Raw genomic sequence first — 21,698 nt, 5'->3', positions numbered from 1 at the left:
TGCCTTCCACAGAGGGCACCTCCACGTGGGGAGCAAAGGGCAGGAGGGCTTGGTTTCATTAGTGTCTACCTGTGTTCCTCGGTGCTCGCTTAGAAGCAAGGAGAAAGGGAGAAACTGGGTGTTTCCAAGTATCCTTTTACGTACAGAATGTCAAACCGAATGAATGAGTGTCACTTATTGGAATGATGATCTATTAAGACGTCGGGGAGATTTGTTCACCATCGTTATGAATAAGTATTGGGATGCGCTAATGTGAGACATGGTGAAACTTCTGTGTGTAGAGGTTCTAAAACACTAAATAAATAACCTGCTTCCTTCTGGGCTTTTCATTTGGGAACAAACCCTGAGAAAGGAGTGTCCAAGTTCATGAATTGGCCACCAGGGGTCACCAGAAGAATTTAAAGGGCTTCTGAAGCAAAGCCCTGGTTTCTTGCTCACCAACAAAAGGTGCAGGTTTGTGGGACCTGTGTGCCCACACTCTTCTCCAGTGGAGAGGCTTCTCGCTCAAACATCTACTATTCCTGTGTCCCTTCTCATATTTATAATTTCTTCGTCCCTTCTTCGTGATCATCAGTTCTTGCTACACTACTTGGACCTACACAACATTAATAGAGATCTTATTTTCTTTATAATTAAATATATAAATGCTTATTAGTAGAGGATTACTTACTTTTAAGGTCTTAGCTCGAATGTTAGCCCCTCACCAGACGCCTTCTTTAAGTAGTCAATCTAATGGCTTTCTATTACTCTCTCATATCACCCGTTTATTTAATTACTTATTTATTTGCTGTCTTCTTACCTCCCCAGAAAAATAAGCAGAGCTAACATTTAAATAGATGTTTGGCTATTAATAGCCAGACACTGTTCTAAGTGCTGTGCATATATTAATTCTTTGAATCTATATCGCAACCATATAAGATAGGCATTATTATTATTATTTTTAAGCAGAGGACACTAAGACACAGAGAAGGTAAGTAACTTGCCCAAGAGCACACAGCTATAAAATAAGATAGTTGGAATTCAGACCTTGCTAGTCTTGTGCCAAAATACATGCTCTTAAACATTAAGTATCCTACTGTCCAAACCTTAGAACAATGCCTGTCAGTGTTGTATGTTAAATGGGTTAATACATTGTGGTAAATCCAGAATGCCATATGGTTTAGCCAAAAGATGATATGCACTATTACGAAAAGATTTTCGCAACATGTTAAGTGAATACAGTAAATATAGACTATTCTATATAGCCTGATTCTATTTTTGGAAAAAAGTATTTACACACATAGCATATATAACATCTACAAAATATATTTATATGTGTGTGTATGGGGGGTGCATAGAGAAAAACCTGGAAAACTAACCATCTCCACGATCATCTCTGGGGACTACAACTGGTGGGATAAGGGAGATTTTTTTAATACCCTCTTGAATACAAATTAATTAAGAGTAAGTGCTTTCTTTGTAACATAAAAAATTTTAAGGAAAATTTCTAGAACTTTTCACAAAAATAAATGTACTATTTCTCGTGTTCCATATGCTCTTGAATTATCGCTTCAAAATAATAAGTACTTTAAAAGCCCTGAACTTTGTTAAGCCTTAAGTGAATTAAAGCACTTGCTTCTTATAAGTTTTTCAATGTGGGATGTCTTTGTTTACTTTTATTCTTTCCTAAGTCGGGGGTGCAGAGGGGGAGAGGGCTGCATTCTCACAACTGAGAGCTAAATATGTCACCCTAGGAATGATCACATTACAGCTTTATGCCATTATTCTTGATGTAATTATTGTTGCAGGCCATGTCATTAGGATGTCATATCAGATTACAAAAGTCTGTGTGCTGTGATATAACTAACTCTTGGGGCTTTAGCACTGAATACGTAAACCTTGATTTTCCAGCATCTGACTTTTGCATTTCATTACAGATGAGGCTAGTATTAGCTCATAGGTTGGTTGGAGTGTGGTAGAAAGATGTGTGCATGGAGTTTTCTTTTTTCTTTTTTAAAAATTTTTATTTAATTTATTTTTTTTATTTACATCCAAGTTAGTTAGCATATAGTGCAACAGTGACTTCAGGAGTAGATTCCTTAATGCCTCTGACTCATTTAGCCCATACCGACCCCCCCCAACCCCTCCAGTAACCCTCTGTCTGTTCTCCATATTTAAGAGTCTCTTATGTTTTTGTCCTCCTCCCTGTTTTTTATTATTTTGCTTCCCTTTCCTTATGTTCATCTGTTTTGTCTCTTAAAGTCCTCATATGAGTGAAGTCATATGATATTTGTCTTTCTCTGCCTAATTTCACTTGGTGTAATACCCCCTAGTTCCACCCGCGTAGTTGCAAATGGCAAGATTTCATTCTTTTTGATTGCCGAGTAATATGGAGTTTTCTTTAAAAAACGGGCTTCCTCAAGGGGTATTGAGCTCATTTACCTCCTTCAGGAAAGTACATTCGAGGAGCAAGGTCGGCTGAGGTTGGAGGTGTGTATGCTGATCTCTTATTATCGAAGCATTCCAAGAATGCAGTGTCCTGTGCTTCAAAGTTGCATAATAAAGATGTTTGGCACCGATGTGTTTGACTTGACTTTGTAGTGTGGCCTCTCAGGGTCGGGCTATTTTTCTGAGAGCCCAGAGGTCCCATCATTGTGCCAGGTCACAGGAAGGGACATGAAAAGGGAGGGGAGGGGAGGGGAGGGGAGGGGAGGGGAGGGCAAAGACCAGAGGGCCTGGGCACCCGAGAGGACAAACTTCCTTTACCCTTGCAGCTTCTCAGCCCTGCCTCCACATCAGAACCACCCGAGAGCTTTGAAAAAGTCTGATGGCTGCCTCACCCCAGACCAGTTGATTTGGTATCACTGGGATTTGGGCCTAGGCACTAACGTTTCAAGAAGGTATTTTAATGGGTGGCCAAGGTTGAGAACCACTGGCTGACATGTAGCATACCGTGGCTTCTGGAAGCTCTTGTGCACATTCGGAAAGAAGTGGGGGCTGGGCGTCCACTGGAATGGGTGGGCGCACAGTACCTCCCATTCCCAGGGAGGCTGGACCTGCATCCACTGAGATCCATTGCTTCTCCATTTCTGATACGCTCCCTTGCTGAGTGAGTACAAGTGGAAGGTGGTCCCGGTAAGTGGTGTTGAACAGCACGTTAGAGCGTGGGCCGGGAGCTAAAAATCACTTATTCAGACCAAGCACACACAGTCAGGGCCAGGCAGGTTAGGGTACAGATGGTTCTGTTTATCTGGCCCAGCAGAGTTTGCCATATCATTTCATGATACGTTTTCTCACGCCTGTGAGGTGGGCATTATTGCCATTTGATGGACTGGGAAGCTGAGGGCTGGAAGATTCTGAGGGTCAGGATCACACAGCTGTTTTGTGGCCAAGTAGAACCAGAATCTGCCGGGCTTCCAATTCCAGTTGGTATACCAGTTCTGATGCCAATGCCCTACTTCCCCACAGCAGCCTTAGAAAGCCGTCTTTGATTTTAATATTTCCTAGCTCAACTTATAAGAGAAATCCCTAATTCCTTTCAATTCTTTATGGACATTTGCAAGGGGACTAACTAGTGAAAAATTGACCAAGGAAGGTATTGGCCAAAGGTGCAAGGAAAAACACCAAACAAGCCGCTTTTCCGGTCCTCTCATTTACAGAGAGTTTATCTTAAAACCATCTATAACTCCTAGTGTTTCTTTCTCACATCAATCGCTAACGTGTGCAGAACACGTATTACATCCCACTCACTGAGCTTTTCGAAGATGAATTTTAGCCCTCACATCAACCACATGACATAGGTACTATTACTGATCCCCATTTTACAGATGGGGAAACTGAGGTTCAGAGAGCTTGGGCATCTTGCTTAAGGTCACACAGCTAGTAGATAGGTAAGCCCAGATCTGAATCCAGTTAGGGGTAAGAGCTCACGGACTTCCATTATACTGGGCTGATTTTTAGCCCTGTATACAGCCTTACAGTCCTGCTGACCCAAGTTCCCAGTCTGACTCTGGGCTCGTACCTTTTCTACCTGTTTCTTTAACCACGGTGATTGTTTGTACTTATTATACCTTTGTCACACGTTAGGCATTCTTCCAAAAGCTTTACAAATTTTACCTCATTTAATTCCTTGATGCGGGAGAAGGGACCTCAGGGTAGACCCTCTTAGAGAGGCTCTTGTCCAGCTTACAGCTGTTCTTACCACCACCTCCCTTTCTGCAAGGCTGACTTTGTCAGACTCCTGGGGACCGGAGAGGAGAAATCCCTGTCTCACATCTGCCTTTATGGTTAGAACCCTGTGGTCAGCTCTGCTTCTAGGTTCTTGGCTGTGGTGCCCAGATCTCCTCCCCTTGCGTTAGTCTTGCCCCTGCCCACAGCCTTCTCACATCATCTGGGTAGATGGAACCAGTCCGCTCAAATGTGCAAATGAAACACTGACTGCTCTCTACGTGACTGGGCTAAGTAAGAGGTTGTAGATTTCGTTCTGAGCTAAAGCAATGAGATCTTGCTTGCTAAGCCTGGCTGACTGAACATCAAATGAGCCATGACTTCCAGCCAACACTCACTGTCACATCCAACTGTGAGCCTCCCTGAAGCCACTTTGAGCTCCTTTCAGATTGCTCTGGAGGATTCACGTAGGACCTGGTGACCTCTCGTTCACCACTCTCACATCCAGCTCTTTCCTGTGTTGACGATTTTCCTCCGCCATTTCCCTCTGTCTGTGGCATTGTTCCCTGGCTCCTCTCATGGCTGGATCCATCTAGAATTCAGATCTCCTTCAACTCAGGATCTCACTCAGTCTTTCCTTGATCACCTGTGTTTAAAGGAAACACCATTCTTTTCTGCCTTCACCCACTCTCTTAACATCGCCTTTATTGCCTCTTCACACTCTTTAATCATTGGGTTTATTCTTTATAGTCTCTGTGTCACATGAAAATAGAAGCAAAAGAGAATAAGTCTTTTTCTTTTTCTCTACTGCCAGAAACTCATTTTTCATCATCCCCACTCTGCCAATGACCTTTTCTTATTTACCTCTTCCCTGTCTCCTAAATCAATTTGTACCTTGTTTGGGGTTTTGTTACTAACTGATTCTGGGCCTATGTACTTCTTCTCAGTTCCCTTGTGTTTTTTTTTTTTTTATGTTTATTTATTTTTGAGAAAGAGAGACAGAATGCAAGCAGGGGTGGGGCAGACAGAGAGGGAGACACAGAATCTGAAGCAGGTTCCAGGCTCTGAGCTGTTAGCACAGAGCCCGACGTGGGGCTTGAACTCACGAAGTGTGAGACCATGACCTGAGCCGAAGTCGGACGCTTAACCGACTGAGCCACCCAGGCGCCCCACAGTTCCCTCATGTTGAATAAAGATGCTGTTGTCCTTGTGGGCACCCTCTCAATGAATGAAATCAGAAAGGCAGTTTGGGCTCCAGTGAAGCAGGTGAACTGTCACCGAGGAGGACGGGTTCTTTGTTGTGCCTCTTTGGGAACATGTTGGTCAAATGCAAGTTTAAACAGATTTAAAAAATATAGCCATGCCCTAGGCAATGTCTGGGTCTCTAGGGGCCTACAGAGGCAAAGCTTCTATCTTCAGTGGGTTTTCTGGCTATTGGCAGGAAAAGACTGAACTGAGCAAGATAGATACCAGCATGATGAGGCAAATACTAACTTAAAACAAGAGATAACCAGCACTGTGCTTGTAATGGAGAGCAGACACCGGGGTCTGGGCAGCCTTTATGAGATTTCGTCAAGGCAGTGAAAAACACAGGGTTTGGATATGTTTGCTTGGGTGTATTCTTTTGCTTAGTGCTCCGTGTGGTCATCGGCTTCGTTGTCCCCCTTAGGTACAGCCCATGGCTGCTCCAGTCGTTCTCTGGCTGCAGGGCGGGCCAGGAGGTTCATCCATGTTTGGACTTTTTGTGGAGCACGGACCTTATATTGTCACAAGTAACATGACTGGTAAGTATTACTTGGATTCTGTTTTCCCATGGAGAGGTTTTCACCTGAAACTTACATCTGCTGCATAAAAAAAAAAATTAAAGTATACACAGAACCACTAGGAATAGCTTGATAGTTTCAGGTTATAAAAACATAGCTTTCTGACCATGTCTGTCCAAGAAGGAGGAGCCACCAGGCTGAGTGTCCTGGCTGGGCTGCTTTCTCCCTTGAAATCTGAGTGAAAGGTTCTAAGCTATTTTCTTGCAATCTGCTGCTGACTTAAGCAATCTGGGCTTATGAAAGCAGTTGGTATTTATTACTATTTGGGCAAGCTCTTTTGCATGAGCCTAATGGGTGGAATTGTATCCCTAATTATTCACATCAACAGAACACCGTATGGTTCAGTAGCATAAATGGTCAGATATCCTGGAAGCAAGATGCTGTGGGTGGAGACAGGGGTGAAGGAAGGGGCGGAGGAACCACATCTGGTTGTAACCCTGGGTCACCTCCATCTCATTTTGGGGGTTGGGGAAGATTGTTTACTTTCCCTGGGACAGAATTTGGAGGGCGAACGACTTTGTCACTCAGGTATAAAAGAGTTGTTCTCCTTGGCATTAGGAAGGAAGAAGAGGCTTTAGAAGAAGCCACTGGGAAGGAATCGACGGGAAGTCGATTTCCTTCCCGTGTGGTATCTCCCTGAGGGCTCCGAGGCATGTGTTTCTTGGTGTTTATACCTGCTTGCTTATTTCATCCTCAGGTGGGCACAGGGTTCGGTTTTACTGACGACCCCCAGGGATACGCAGTCAATGAGGATGAGGCTTTAGAAGAAGAGACTTTAAGAATGGTTGATTGGATCAGACAGATAGGAGGTTTATGGGTTTTTTTCTAAGCAAAACAGTTGCAAGGGGTTTTGTTTCCAAACTTTATCCTAGATGGAGAAACGCTCTGGGGGTTTCTCTAGGTCCGGGAAAAGTAGAGGAGAAGAGGGGAGAAGAAAAATGTGCTGGTGTCTGTTCCCTACGGTACGAGGCTGAAGCAGTGTCAAAGGGACCCCAGGAGTTCATTGACACGATGGGGACGGGTGGGGTTGCTGGGCTGCTGACCAGAGCCAGGCCGTAGGTGGGCTGGTTGGTTAACGACCCAGTCTCAAACCTCTTCTCTGTTTTACTAGTGCGTCCCAGAGAGTTTTCTTGGATCACCACATTTTCCATGCTTTACATTGACAATCCAGTGAGTATCCGATGGTCCTATGAAATGCCAAGTGGGCCTCTCTTGTCTTTTTCCTTTATATAAGGTACATTTAAAAAATAAGGGAAAAGAGGGGTGCCCGGGTGGCTCAGTTGATTAAGCGACCCCCTTCAGCCTAGGTCATGATCTCGCCGTTCCCGAGTTCGAGCCCCGCGTCGGGCTCTGTGCTGACAGCTCGGAGCCTGGAGCCTGTTTGGATTCTATGTCTCCCTTGCTCTCTGCCCTTCCCCCATTCACACTCTGTCCCTGTCTCTGTCTCTCTCAAAAATAAAAATAAACGTTTAAAAAACATTTTTTAAAAATTTTTTTTAACGTTTATTTATTTTTGAGACAGAGAGAGACAGAGCATGAACGGGGGAGGGGCAGAGAGCGAGGGAGACACAGAATCGGAAGCAGGCTCCAGGCTCTGAGCCATCAGCCCAGAGCCCAACGCGGGGCTTGAACTCACGGACCGCGAGATCGTGACCTGGCTGAAGTCTGACGCTTAACCGACTGCGCAACCCAGGCGCCCCCAAAAACATTTTTTTTTTAAAATAGGGAAAAGAAACAGGTTTAGGGTTTTCTTTATAAAACAGAATTTAATCTCTTAAACACCATCTGAGATGTCGTTTTTCCAGCATATATCATTAAATCTGAGTTTGGAGGAATTTTACTTGCTACTTTCTCTCCTCTCATTTTTAATCTTATGAAATGTCCTGTTCACTGAATTATATCATCCAGGATAAGGGATTGGTTTCTTTCGACTGATGATCCGGCTTCCCCACATCATGGGTTATTGTATAGTATTGGAATTCCTAACATTTCTAGCAGAGTTGTAGATTTCAAAAGTCAAAGCTAGTCTCCTTCATTTATCACAGTGAGCCCCATCTAGGAGCAAAACGTGGGGTTCTCCTTTGGAAGTTCTTCTGAAATTGAGTCCAATAAACAGAAAAATAGGAGAGTAACTTTAGAGTTAGCTTCTGCAGATCAGGAGTGTCGTTGCCCCCTAACTGATTTCTCTGATTTCTCTCATGCCCCAGATGGTTCAGAGAAAACAGATAAATAGGGAGAAAAAAAAAAGTCCAACATACTTCTTCCCTCTTTTCCCACCAAGTTTTGTCAGCCATCCTCTTTCCTCGTCTACAATTGCATATTTCAAAAGAAGTCGAATGAAATGTCCTGTTCCCTTGTGTGTTTAGGGAAAGCAAAAACAAAAATGTTTACACCTAGTTGAGGTGCATCCTTTATGCAGATTTTTGACACAAAATAAGTGGCAGCTTCTTCTGGATTTACATCTTGGCTGTCTATGCGCTTCTAGGTGTAAGGAAGTGTTAGTTTCAAACTAATCTTTATTTTAAAACTTCTCTACTGAAGGTGAAGGGGGCTTAGTGGCCATATTTCTCACAAATAAAAAAAATGAAAACACACACACACACACACAAACTATCGTTCATCTCCAGCCTAGAGAGTTCCTTCTTAGCAGGACAGAGCAATGCGCCCTCCAGGTTTCAGAGAGGGGACAACTTTGGGTCTTTTGATAGTGCAGCGGTGGGGGGGGGGGGTGCGCAGGAAAGGTGAATGGCTCCCCTTTAAATCAATATCTGGCAGGGTCCACATTGTGGAATCAGGACAGCTCAGCCACTGACCCCAGGGCAGAGCTTTGTGCTGTTGTTCTATTTGGGGTTGGTGGAGGGGAGAGGCAAAAGGTGAAATGCAGCATTCCCCCCACCATGGGGATGGGTAAAGGCACATGGGGTGGTGTGGCAGAAATCCCAGCTCAGAGGCTTGGCTTTTGGAATAAGGTCAATTTCCTTCCCGTGTGGTATCTCCCTGAGGGCTCCGAGGCATGTGTTTCTCGGTGTTTATACCTGCTTATTTATTTCATCCTCAGGTGGGCACAGGGTTCAGTTTTACTGATGACCCCCAGGGATACGCAGTCAATGAGGATGATGTGGCACGGAATTTATACAGGTAAAAGGTCTTGGCTGTCTCTTGACCTTCTTCAGACCAAACGTTTTTCTATTTCGATACGGAAATTCACCCAATGGTGTCGGTAGTACTAATGGATCCTCATGGACTAATTCTTTTTTTTTTTTTTCCCCCAACGTTTATTTATTTTTGGGACAGAGAGAGACAGAGCATGAACGGGGGAGGGGCAGAGAGAGAGGGAGACACAGAATCGGAAACAGGCTCCAGGCTCTGAGCCATCAGCCCAGAGCCTGACGCGGGGCTCGAACTCACGGACCGCGAGATCGTGACCTGGCTGAAGTCGGACGCTCAACCGAGTGCGCCATCCAGGCGCCCCTGGACTAATTCTTAAAGACATGTTAAGAATACGTCTACGTGAGGAGCTCACACACACACACACACACACACACACACACACACACACGTGTGCTTGTGCGCACATGTGCGTACACACAGTCTGCTTTTTGCTTTGTTACTTTATCACTGATAACTGTGAAAATGGCCGGCAGACTTGGTGGGATGAGCACTGGGTGTCATCTGTAAGTGATGAATTGCCAAATTCTACTCCTGAAACCAATACTGCACTATACTTGAATTTAAATAAATTAAAAAAAAACAAAACAAAACAAAACAACAACAACAAATGTTCAGCAAGAAAATAACAAGGAGGGCTGAAATCCTAAGGCACGATTGTAATTTTGTAAAAATATCCTTTAAGAGACAACAGAAACAGAGCAGAATTATCCGACCAAAGATTATTTTCAAGCCTTTCAGCTAGGTGCCTGAGAGGATGTTGTGTGCTTTCCAACATTGTATTTGAACTTTGCATTTGCCCAGAAACAACATCTTCTTGCTCGTTTCTCTTTTTTCTTGGGAGTCCTCTTTCTGTGGCCTTCAGATGCAATTTTCCCCTCTCTTGCTTCTCCTTCGTGACCCCCAGGCTGAAAGCTTAGCTTGTTAGCTAGTCTCTGACTTTTTCCTTCATCTTCCACAACTATTCTTTTACTTAAAAAAAAAAAAGAAAAAAACGGAAAGAAGATGTAAAGTTGTAAGCCTGGTCAAACACTGCACATAGAATTTCTTCTTTTTTCGTACTCATATTTGCTATGGCTATTTTTAGAACTTTTTTTTTTTTTTTTAAGTAAGTGACCATTCTTATTTGGTCACATTTTTCCAGTCTGTAAATTGTTACTAGAGGTCAAGTCCTGAATTCTTTCAGATCAGTAGGGTACCACCTTATGCCCTATAACCATTTACTCACAGAACCCTAGTGGCCAGAATGAGATAACCAACTCCCCTATTTCCTAATTGTACCAGACACCCATTCTGCTGATTACTTGGTGAGCAAACCCAACCAATTGCTAAAGTGAAAGTAAATCTAATAACAAATCAGAGTTTTCTGGTCTCTGACAAAAGTTTTTCATTTTATTCTTTCTCCCCAAGGCAGATGGCTAGGGAACAGAGGAAAGAGTAACTTCTGGCCTTTCTTCCTGAGACATTTCTTTCTGTCTTCTCTGCGGACCCAGAAAACAAATATGGCTGTTGTTTTCTACACTTTCTTTCTTTTTTTTTTTTATTTTTTATTAAAAAAAATTTTTTTTTAACATTTTATTTATTTTTGAGACAGAGACAGAGTGCGAGCAGGGGAGGGGCAGAGAGAAAGGGAGTCACAGAATCTGAAGCAGGCTCCAGGCTCCAGGCTCCAGGCTCCAAGCTGTCAGCACAGAGCCCGATACGGGGCTTGAACTCCCGAACCATGAAATCATGACCTGAGCCGAAGTCGGACGCTTACCTGACAGAGCCACTCAGGCGCCCCTGTTTTCTACACTTTCATTTGTCATTTGTCCCATTATTTTGTCGCTTCCATTCTGTGTCCAGGGGCATGGCTAGGACCCCACACTTCTGCTTCCAGGTACATTGGGTCCTGGGAGCAGATTAGCCAGATTTCCACAGGATTCCCCCTCCTCTGCCCCTAGCTCAGGCACCTCCTCTTTCCCTATAGACACATAATCATGATGGCTGTCCTTACAAGTTTACTCAAGTGCCATGAGCAGTGACTGTCTGCTCTCATTTTTCAGATAGAACACCTACTTCTCCCCTTATTCCTCCCTGCCCTCTCTGACCCTCTTTTGGTTTAAATCCAAACAAGCTCAGTTGTTTAACTAGCAAACACCCAGAGGGCGGAGGTTCTGTGGTGAAGAAATGCATCAATCCCCTCTAAGCCAGAGCATGCAACCCGCCATTCTTTTTCTGTCTCTTCTTCCCCTCCCCCAAAGATGGTTACAGCTTCCAGTTGACCCTCCGTGTGGATGTATACTGCTGACATGTGGTACATCTCCTCTTAGATGACATGTAAAGAGAACCTATTTCAAAGCATCCATTGTTTATAGCTGTTTTAGTTCTTTTTGCTTCAGGCTCTTAGAACTGGAAAATAGCTAATCAAGGGTAGTGCAGAAAACTGATTTCAGCTGTTTCCTTTATAGTTTACACTATTTGTTTCCCTTTGTGACTACATTCTTCTCTCCAGCTCTCCAGATGGGTGTTTGGAATAAGAAGGTCGCTTTGAAACCCATAAACGTAGGTTTAAAGAGTAGACCTTCTTTTTCTCCTTTTGAAAACCATCTTTTTTTTTTTCCACTGAAAAACCCATTCCTTTTGACTATTAATAGTCCGTGCCTATAAGGAGTAGACTCCTAAAGAGGCATTTGACATTCACACTTAGGCTGCCCTTGTGTGTGTTTGTTTGGAAGCAAAGGCTTTTTACTAACCAGACATTTAAATATTCGATTTTTTTTTAATTTGGAACATGCTATTGAGCCACAATGCCCCTCTGATTTAGGTAAAATAAATAACTAAATATACTAAAGAGTAACAAATTTACTAACTTTGATCTGGAGTGTATGGTCTGGTACCATTCCCCTTCTACCACTGTTTATCGATTGCCTGCTATGTGCCAGACATTGTCCCTGATGCTGGTAATAGAGTAGTCAACAAGCTCCCCTAGTCCTCTGTCTGGTGCTTACCCATCTTGAGCGTGCCTGAAGTTAGTTTCTTAGCAGCCAGATGGAAACGATACTGTCGTTCTATTCCACCTGCCGCTTTGTATGGGAAATAATATCAATTGCTAAAACGTGTTTCATAACCATGTGACTATGAAACTGGTTTCACATATTAAATGAGAACACTGGATGGAGCAGATCATGGCCCGGCCATAGTGGGGGTGGAATGAATGCGAAGGATGGCTGCCCGTGTGCCACTGCTGAACAAAACTGCCAAGCTTCTTGGCACTGTGCTTACTTCAGTCAAACTGTTACTGACAAAAGCTCCCCCTTGTCTGGCCTTTGTTGGCATGGAACTTTTGCTTAGATTATTTTAACTTCTTTTTAACGTCTTGTGTTCATTATGCCTCTGACTCCATTAGACCTCTCCAAATTCTCTAGTGCCCCGAACCTACCAGCTTCCCTTTTTACAAAATGTATCTGAGGAATAATTTCTTCCTAGTCATTTTCCCCTGCGAGGTAGATTTCTTCTTCTTGTCCTTCAGTGTAACTTTCTACCACCAGATGGCCTTTGACTAAAATTCTAGCTGTTAGGGAAAGCCCCTGGCACAATGCTAGCAATGTTGCCAAATGGCATCGTCTGGCAGAGGCAAGCTTCCTGCGACAGCGAGCTCTTGTGACTGTGCGTGGACAGCGAGCTCGTGTGACTATGCACATACACGCATGCGTGCAAATGTGTGTCTATCATGTATTATATATTTTAGCAATTCTGCTTCTAAATTTGAAATTTTATGTAGGCGTGATTCTAGATTGTATTTTTGAGCAAACCCTCACCGTGGAATAAGAATTGCATATAGTTGACTAAGACACAGTTAAACAAGCAAATGGCATATGTAAATCTAACTTACTAAATTGACTTTTTTCTTCCTTCACTCCCATTTAAGAAAGATCTACCAGGGCGCCTGGGTGGCTCAGTCGGTTAAGCATCTGACTTCAGCCCAGGTCGTGATCCCACGGTTCGTGGGTTCGAGCCCTGCGTTGGGCTCTGTGCTGACAGCTCAGAGCCTGGAGCCTGCTTCAGATTTTGTGTCTTCTTCTCTCTCTGCCCCTCTCCTGCTCATGATCTGTCTGTCTCTCAAAAATAAATAAGCTTTAAAAAAAAAAAAAAGACCTACCAAAGGCTTGGATTAGCCAAATTTTTGTTCTGATCCTCTTGTGATATTAAAACTGTAACTTCCTCAAGTGGAGAACTTGGAAACTTCAGCTAGAGAATCCTGGCATTTTCAAGCTAGAAGTAACCTGGAAGGTTAGCTCCTTGAATTAAGATTGCCAGATGAAATACAGAATGCCTAGTTAAATTTTAATTTCAGATAAATAATGAATAATTTTTATAAATCTAAGTGTGTCCTATGTAATATTTGGGTCATAGTTATGCTAGCACATTATTTGTCGTTTATCTGAAATTCAAGTTTAATTGGACGTCTTGTATTTTTATTTGCTAAATCTGGCAACCCTAACAACTTTAACAGACTCTCCAAGGAAATAAACTTTAAGCCAAAGCACGAGGCTTAATTGAGATTTACTATGTTAAACTGTCTATTGCCATTCCAACTAGCAGGAAGAGAGAAGAGAAATAGTTTTTAGCCTGAAGGTTGGCGAGGGAAGGGTAGAAAATAAACTCCTATTTTTATCTCTACGCTAAAGCCATCTTATTGCCAGAACAAACATAGAAGCTATATAGTGCAGCTTCCCAGATTTAGTTGCTACAAAGGCTTTACTTACTGTCAATAATAAATACAGAAATACACCAAAACTCTACAGTGGTCTTTCATGATGGATTTTTATGGAGCCTTTGCAAATTAAGTGCAGCCAGACCCGGCAGTGAGCAGTGATCGTAATGACCCAGTTTTGCCTCTCTGTAACCCTTGAACTTTCTCCTCCTCCTGGTTTTGCAGGGCCTCCTTCCTTGCCTTTCATCTTCACTGGATGGTTCGTGGCTTTTAGTCCCTCAGCAGGAAGCTGGAACAAAGCTCTGCCTGACTTCTCAGACAATGCAATCTGGGTCAAAACACTGATAGAGCTTCTGAATTCCACAAGTTTTGTTTCCTTTTTGAAAGATTTGGTCAAGTAGAGAATCATTCAATAATCTACCCTTTTCTTGCTTATTATGAAACAATTTCTGGAGTCTGTTGAAATCTATTTCAGGAGAACTCATTGAAGTGGCTATTGGCATTCTTTAATAAGTGTGATTTTTTTGGAGCTTAGGTGCCACTGTACTGTTAGTTCTATATCTGGCCATTTGGTGGTTTTCTTTTAAATTATGGTCATTTTACAGCCTTTTTGTTCTTTGATTATTAAAATGCTGAAATTTTGGGACCCCCCCCAATAGAAATGTTCAGGGTTCCTCACAGGAAGATGTTGGTAAGCAAGTAACATTCTCATTACTTCACCAGAAACCCAGGTTAATGGGGTCATAAGGCTTGCGGAACTACCTCTAAGAATTGCTGTAGGGGGACCTGGGTGGCTCAGTCGGTTAAATGACCAACTTCAGCTCAGGTCACGATCTCACAACTTGTGAGTTCAAACCCTGCTGACAGCTCAGAGCCGGGAGTCCGCTTCGGATTCTGTGTCTCCCTTTCTCTCAGCCCCTCCCCTGCTCATGCTCGGTCTCTCTCTCTCTCTCTCTCTCTCTGTCTCAAAAATAAATAAACATTAAAAATTTTTTTAAGGAATTGCTGTAATAATAGGTGAAAGCCTGTATCACTTTGCTCAAGGGTCCCCTCAACAGCTAGAAGATCTAGGTTGGTAACCCAGAGATTTGGAAACCTGCCCAGAGTGTTGATGTCCCCTTGTCTCAACCTTTTAGTATCCTAAAGTAAGCCCACAATTATTTTCTAACCATCCACAGTGTGGAATGTTACATACGTGACATTTTGAAAATAATGCCTACAGGAGCTCACAGCCTAATGGCCTCTTCCTTCAAATGTGAAACTTACCGTCAAAAGGTTAGTTTTGGTAGCATAGCATTAAGCTTTTTTGATTCCATGTGATTTTTTTTTTATTGTTGTTGTTCTTCTTTTCGCAGTGCACTAACTCACTTTTTCCTGTTGTTCCCTGAATATAAAAACAATGACTTTTATGCCATGGGGGAGGTAAGTTGAAGTCCTGTGTTCTTCTTGTGTGCTTCTAATATCCTTGGGACTGAAGTACAGTGACTCATGCATTCAGTATGTACATACACGTACACAAATATATATTAACATTAATTCAGCCCGTATTCAGAATTCTCTAATTATCCCCCAAATGTTCTCTAGAACCCTTTTTTTTAAAAAAAAAATAAATATAGGGGCACCTGGGTGGCGCAGTCGGTTAAGTGTCCGACTTCAGCCAGGTCATGATCTCGTGGTCCGTGAGTTCGAGCCCCGCGTCAGGCTCTGGGCTGATGGCTCAGAGCCTGGAGCCTGCTTCCGATTCTGTGTCTCCCTCTCTCTCTGCCCCTCCCCCGTTCATGCTCTGTCTCTCTCTGTCCCAAAAATAAATAAACGTTGAAAAAAAAAATTTTTTTTTAAATTAAAAAAAATAAAAAAAATAAATAAATAAATATAGGGCTCAGTAAAGTTTTGTATATCACGATGGTCTCAGTCCCCTGACATATTGTTGTGGTTGTCTCATGATGATGATTTTGAAGAGTGTAGGCCAGGTGCCCTGTGGCATGTCCCATTTCTGAATTTGGCTGATTCTTTCCTCAACGCGTAGATTCAGTGAAAACATTTCGGCAAGAACATGACATGGGTGATGCGTGTGCCTCCTAGCTTACCACGTCAGGAGGCTCGTAATATCAGTTTGCCTCATTATTGGCGATGCTACACTTGGTCACTTGGCCCAGGTGGTCTCTCCCAGATCTCACCGTTGGAAAGGCACCTTTTTCTCGTGAAATTAATACATAGCATGAGACCATGTGGAAATCTGTTCCCTCCAGATCTGTCACCCCGTAGTTTTCGCATTCATTGATGATTCCTGCCTGAATCCGTCATTCCACTGGGGGGTTGTAAATGGTGATTTTTTTTTGGGGGGGGGGGGTCTATCTTCCTATAGATGTCATCTAGTAGTCTTCTACAGAGAAGATCTTCCCCTTTTCTTCTTTTCTCAACATCTGAGCACTAAGCGTGCCCATTGCTCCTGGGATGCCATTTCTTTCAGGCTTTCTTTGTAAGCAGAACCAGGGAACTGAATGACTTCATACTGACCCTTAATTCTAATTCAACATCACGAGGTTCTTTTTTCCTTTCCCCATTCTGTGTTTGTGTCCACGTTGTGGACCGTGTTTCCCAGCAGCATCAGTGTATTTATTCCTTTGCTGGATCCTAACAATATGTGCAAAATGATCTTAGAAGGTGACATCAGTACCGCTACCAACAAAGAAACCTCCAAGTTACATTCAATATTTTTTGCTACAATTACTTTTATCCTTAGACTATATTTCACTACAGGTTTAAAAGTACCATATTTCAAAGTTCTAATTTTTTCCCTAGGCTGATTATGTTACAAGTTTTTAAATTTTTTTTTTATGTTTTATATTTGAGAGAGACAGAGTGCAAGCAGGGGAGGGGCAGAGAGACGGAGACAGGATGTGAAGCAGGTTCCAAGCTCCGAGATGGCAGCACAGAGCCTGATGCAGGGCTCGAATTCACTAGAAGGGATATCATAGCCTGAGCCGAAGTCGGACACTCAACCGACTAAGCTACCCGGGCCCCTCTATGTTACAATTAAAAAAAATTTTTTTTTTACATTTATTCATTTTTGAGAGACAGAGAGAGACAGAGCACAAGCGGGGAAGGGGCAGAGAGACAGAATCCGAAGCAGGCTCCAGGCCCTGACCCGTCAGCATTGAGCCTGATGCAGATCTTGAACCCACGAACCATGAGATCATGACCTGAGCCGAAGTTGGATGCTCAACCGACTGAGCCACTATATGCTACAATTTAACATACAGTTAAGTTCACTTGCCTAGGTTGGCTTCAGTTTTAGGGTTGCTTTTTTTTTTCCATCCAGTTAAATTTAAGGTTATTTTAAACACATATAGCAGCCAATACTTTGAGAGCCCAGGAATCCCAAGGTGCTAGGAACACCACTGTGAACAAAACAGAACAATTTCCTGCCTTCATACATTGTAGAGGCAAAGACAGTGATAAGTGAAGAAATACATATGCGCTATGTGTCAGGCGGTGATGAGTGTCATGAAGAAAGATGAAGCAGGTGAGGGTTGCAGAGTGGTGCAGGTGCTATCCTGGATACTAGAAAGGCTCTCCGGTAAGGACACAACTGGGCAGAGTGCCGAGACTAGTAGATGCAGACTAGTAGATGAGACTAGTAGAGTGATAGCTGCGGTTATCTTAGAGAAGAACTTTCCTGGAAGGAGGGATAGCAAATGCCAAGACTCTGAGGTGGGGACAGGCTTGGTGTGCTCAAGGAATAGCACGGGGCCACTATAGAAGGAGCTGAGATGGGAGAGGCAGACAGATCACGTAGGCCCATGGAAGGTTTTGGACTTTATCCCAAGGGTGATGGGAAGTCGTTGAGGGGTGCAGTGTTCGCTGAAAGAGTAGTTAGAATCAAATTCGATTCAATTCAGCACTCATATATCGAGTGACTACGGTGGCTGAGGCATTGGACACGTATTGGAAATTCAGCCATTAATAAGACATTGAGCCTACCCTTAATCTGAAAGCCTGGCAATAGGTAAAATACTGAATGAAAAGGACGATTAGAGAAGTGGCTGAAAAGACAGATAGCACAAGGAGAGTGCAAATAGCTTACTTCTCTCAGTATGGGATCCTCAGGAAAGGCCGGACAGAAGAGGTGACAATTAAACCGGATTTTGAAAGATACGTAGGGGTGGGCTAGTCAAGGATCTTTTGCTTATAAGTGACAGAAACCCTATTCAAAATGGCTTAAGTAAAACAGGGGATCATGGCTGTGTCTGGGTGCTCAAAACGTTGTCATCAGGAATTTCTCTCTTGATCTATTCACTTGACTTTGTACTGCACTAGTTTCATTCTAAGCTATGTTTTTTTCACTGGTAGCCTTGCACCTCTACCCCATCCTAATGTTCTAAGTATAACCTATCAGCTCAGCTTTTCTTCCCCAATAATTCCACTATATTCCTGAATCTCATGTGACCCATTTGGATCCCATGCCTGTTCTAGAACTACTAACTGGGGTCAAGGGGATGGACATAGAGGTTGGCCATAATGGTGCCTGAGGCCCACCCAGTGCCCTGGGAAGGGTGGGATCATAGTGAGGCCCTCCGCCTCTGAATCACAAGGCCTGAGAGTGGGAGATGGGTGGTGCACCAGGGAAGAGCCCAGTGACGATACTAGAGGAAGGGCTGGAAGGATGCTGGATAAGCTCAAACCACAGAGGTCCACCGTAAGGGAGACAAGGTGAAAACAGTCTCAGTTTTTCCAAGGAAATGGCAAGTTAACAGAACCAGGAACTTCCTCATCTTCTGCTGCCTGCGTTCTTCTCTATTTGGAAAGGATATTCTAACTGTTTGACTTACTCCACTTACATCTTTTTTAAGCCAGCTATCTGGTCAGGATTATTTAGGATCTCTACCAGTAATTCCCTGCTGGTCCTTGACTTTTAACCCATTTCAGAGGCAAGTGGGGCAAAGGGGCAGGAAGTGATGCCTCTGTCATTTTGGAAGCCACCCTGAAAAATTCCCAGTCTCCACCTCCGCCAGAAGAGCGATCTGCTTATTGTGCAATTCCTGCCTTGCAAATAATGTGGTGATGCTATTAACCATGAAGTTGGACTTTCAGCAAAGCTGCCCGATTCTGGATGAGAAATTTGTCTATTTCATGTCTGCCCGGTGGTTTCATGCATGAAACTGAATGTGTGTAGGAAAGGACAGTTTTCTTTTTTACACTCTTGGCTGCCAGGATGAATACTTTTAAGGAAACCTGTGCCTTTCGAGTGATGAAGGAAGATGTGAACGAGGGCAGGCAGGAGCTGGGATGAGATGCAGTCACCAGGCGGCAGCATCTTCATAGGGGCTACACGGGATATGTTAAATCCAGGGCCACATCTCTTTCTAGAGGGAAGAGCACTAAATAATAACACCTTGGTGGTTTGTTTTATTAGAATGCTGTGTTTTTCCAGTCTAGTTTGTTCCATCTGGTCTTCTGTTTTAAGGTTAGGAGGCAGAATGGAAAAGTAGTTCTGGGTTAATAATCAGGGGACCTGAGATTCATTGCTGGCTTTGCCTCTCTGGGTGATTCCAAGCGAGTTCTTTAACCTCTCCTGGCCTCTGCTTTTCATCTTACAGTCGGAGGGCTTGGCTTTTCAATTAGATCACTTTCAGGGATATTTTGCTTTACTAGATGTTCAACCGTAGTTACCTAGATGTACTCTTATAGCATCTGTATACAATTGCAATTTTAATGTAATACCCACCCTCCTTCTCTCCATCCCCCCCCCCCCAAAAAAAACCATTGTGATAGATTTTTCAAGAAAGGGAAATCCTATCTGTTCAGAACTTTTAATTTCCTCACACTGTTCAGGAGGCTGAACAAACAATGCCACTAAAGTAGCAGAGCCGTGATTGAAAAATAAATGAGTAAACTCAGAAATGCTTCTCTGGGGCTCCTGGGTGGCTCAGTTGGTTAAGCGTCTGACTCTTGGTTTTTGAGTCAGGTCATGATCTTATGGCTCGTGGGTTCGAGCCCCGTGTCGGGCTCCACCCTGACAGCACAGAGCCTGCTTGGGATTCTCTCTCTGCCTTTCTCTCTCTTCCCCTCCCCTACTCTCTCTTTCTCTCTCTCTTAAAATAGATAAACTTAAAAAAAAAATAAAAGAAATGGTTTTCTCCTTTTCAGCGCAAATGTACTGGACCTAAATATCCTTTCCATTTGCGTACTATGAGTGAGGGGTATAGCCTGATCTCAAAAGGTCTGGAGCAGCTGTTCAGCACCCTGAATTTGGTGCAAGAGAGTCTGGAAGTAATAACAATACCTACTGCATAGGATTGTTTTGAGCATCTAATTAGATAATCCTCCTCAAATATTTAATGACGTGATGGCCGTGGTGAGTACCGAACACACGATGACTGTTATTACCGTTCATGGTGAAAAGCTGGATTAATACATTATGGCTCCAAAGCATATGACCTAATGTATGTAGACAGGGCCTGAGATATTTTAAAAGTTCTGCTCACGTCTTTCTGGGAAGTGGCATTGTCTCCCCTGTTATTTTGAAATCATCTTCAAAAGAAATAGTTTGCTTTGTCTAAACAACGATGGGGGGGCTTAGAAGATGATATTTGAAAGTTTGGGGTAGTAGCAAAACGTGCCGGGACCGACCCAGGCCCCCTGCCACAGCCGTGTGGACCATGGCGAGCCCACAACCAGGCATACTGTGGGATCTGCCGGCGGTACGATCCAGAAGGAAGAACCGCCTTGTCTCCTTCCCTCCTTTTCTCCATTTCGGCACAGAACACCAACTGGAATTAATTTTCTCTAAAGAGAGACAAATGTGTCTGTAAATCACCCTCCTCAAGGCATGAAAAAAATGTACTTCAAAAAGAGAAACAAGCTGCATTTAATTCACATAATTAACTTTCTTTATAAGGGTTATCCTTTCTGAGCCAGTAACTATTAGTGAGATTGCTCTTGTTTTTGAGGTACAGACTCACTTGAGAATCCTCTCAAGTGTCCGTGGGCCCAGCTAGAAGTTAAAGCAAAACAGCCCTCACTGGAAGGCAGGAAGGTGGCGGCGGGAGGAAGGGGCACTGCCCATTGTTCTCTGAGCGTGTGGCTTTGCGTCCTCTCCCCGGAAAGATTCCGTGCCTATGGGTGGTTGTGGCAATGAATGGGGAGCGTGTCCAAAATGGCAGAATATGTGGTTACAACTGAGCATCTCTCCCTGATCCGGAGGAAGGGGCCAAGTTGCCTCAGAGGCAATTTTGCAACCATGGTTAATGTGAGGGCCAAATAAGGCAAAACTTTGAAGCTATTTAAAAATTAGTGAGCTTAATAGGATACTTTATCTTCATCTGCATGAATGAAGTCCTGCTGGGATCATGGAGTCTGACAACATTTACTGGAATCATCACGGTCCACTGGGTTCGGGTTGCAGGCTCCCAGTAGGTGAGAGCCATGTTTGTGTAATGTGTTTCCTACACTACTAAGCAAAGTGTTTGTTGAATGTTAGAGAGCAGCCTTGTGCAAGGTTGTTGCTGGACAAAATAAAAATATTGATGATATTTCTCACCAGTTTCTTTTCATCTCCCTTCCATCGCCCCTGTCTCCCTGCTCTGTGTCCCAGGCCCTGAGAACCCTCCTTTCTACTCCTTTATTTTCCAGGTCCATCCGGTACCCTACCTCCCACCCCCAGCCTCCCTTTCTTTCCTTGGCTATATTGTGCTCAGGTCCTGTTTCTCCATCATGACTATTTTGTTCCTCTCCCCCTTTCTGACTTGCCATCAGCGCACTGTCCATTAGAAAGGATCTGATAAATTAAACTTACTCTCAACATGCTTGTATTTGAATAGAAGGCATAGTTGTAATCGGGGATTTTCCAGCACTGATATACA

At 43.5% G+C, this 21,698-nt stretch overlaps 1 protein-coding gene across 2 annotated transcripts in view; it reads left to right on the top strand.

Moving 5' to 3' along the window:
- CPVL (carboxypeptidase vitellogenic like) overlaps positions 1 to 21,698 on the top strand; it is a 133,575-nt gene that overhangs the window by 34,051 nt on the left and 77,826 nt on the right. For both annotated transcript variants that reach the window (XM_045495181.1, XM_045495180.1), the window contains exons 4-7: positions 5,816 to 5,930; positions 7,081 to 7,139; positions 9,028 to 9,107; positions 15,189 to 15,255. In XM_045495181.1, the coding sequence (XP_045351137.1) occupies positions 5,816 to 5,930; positions 7,081 to 7,139; positions 9,028 to 9,107; positions 15,189 to 15,255 (321 nt within the window). The remainder of the gene's footprint in view (positions 1 to 5,815; positions 5,931 to 7,080; positions 7,140 to 9,027; positions 9,108 to 15,188; positions 15,256 to 21,698) is intronic.

This window comes from Leopardus geoffroyi, chromosome A2 (genome assembly GCF_018350155.1).
Source record: "Leopardus geoffroyi isolate Oge1 chromosome A2, O.geoffroyi_Oge1_pat1.0, whole genome shotgun sequence".
Classification (NCBI taxonomy): Eukaryota; Metazoa; Chordata; class Mammalia; order Carnivora; family Felidae; genus Leopardus; species Leopardus geoffroyi.
The sequence above is the reverse complement of the archived record's forward strand: the minus strand, read 5'-3'. Positions and strand labels throughout refer to the sequence as shown.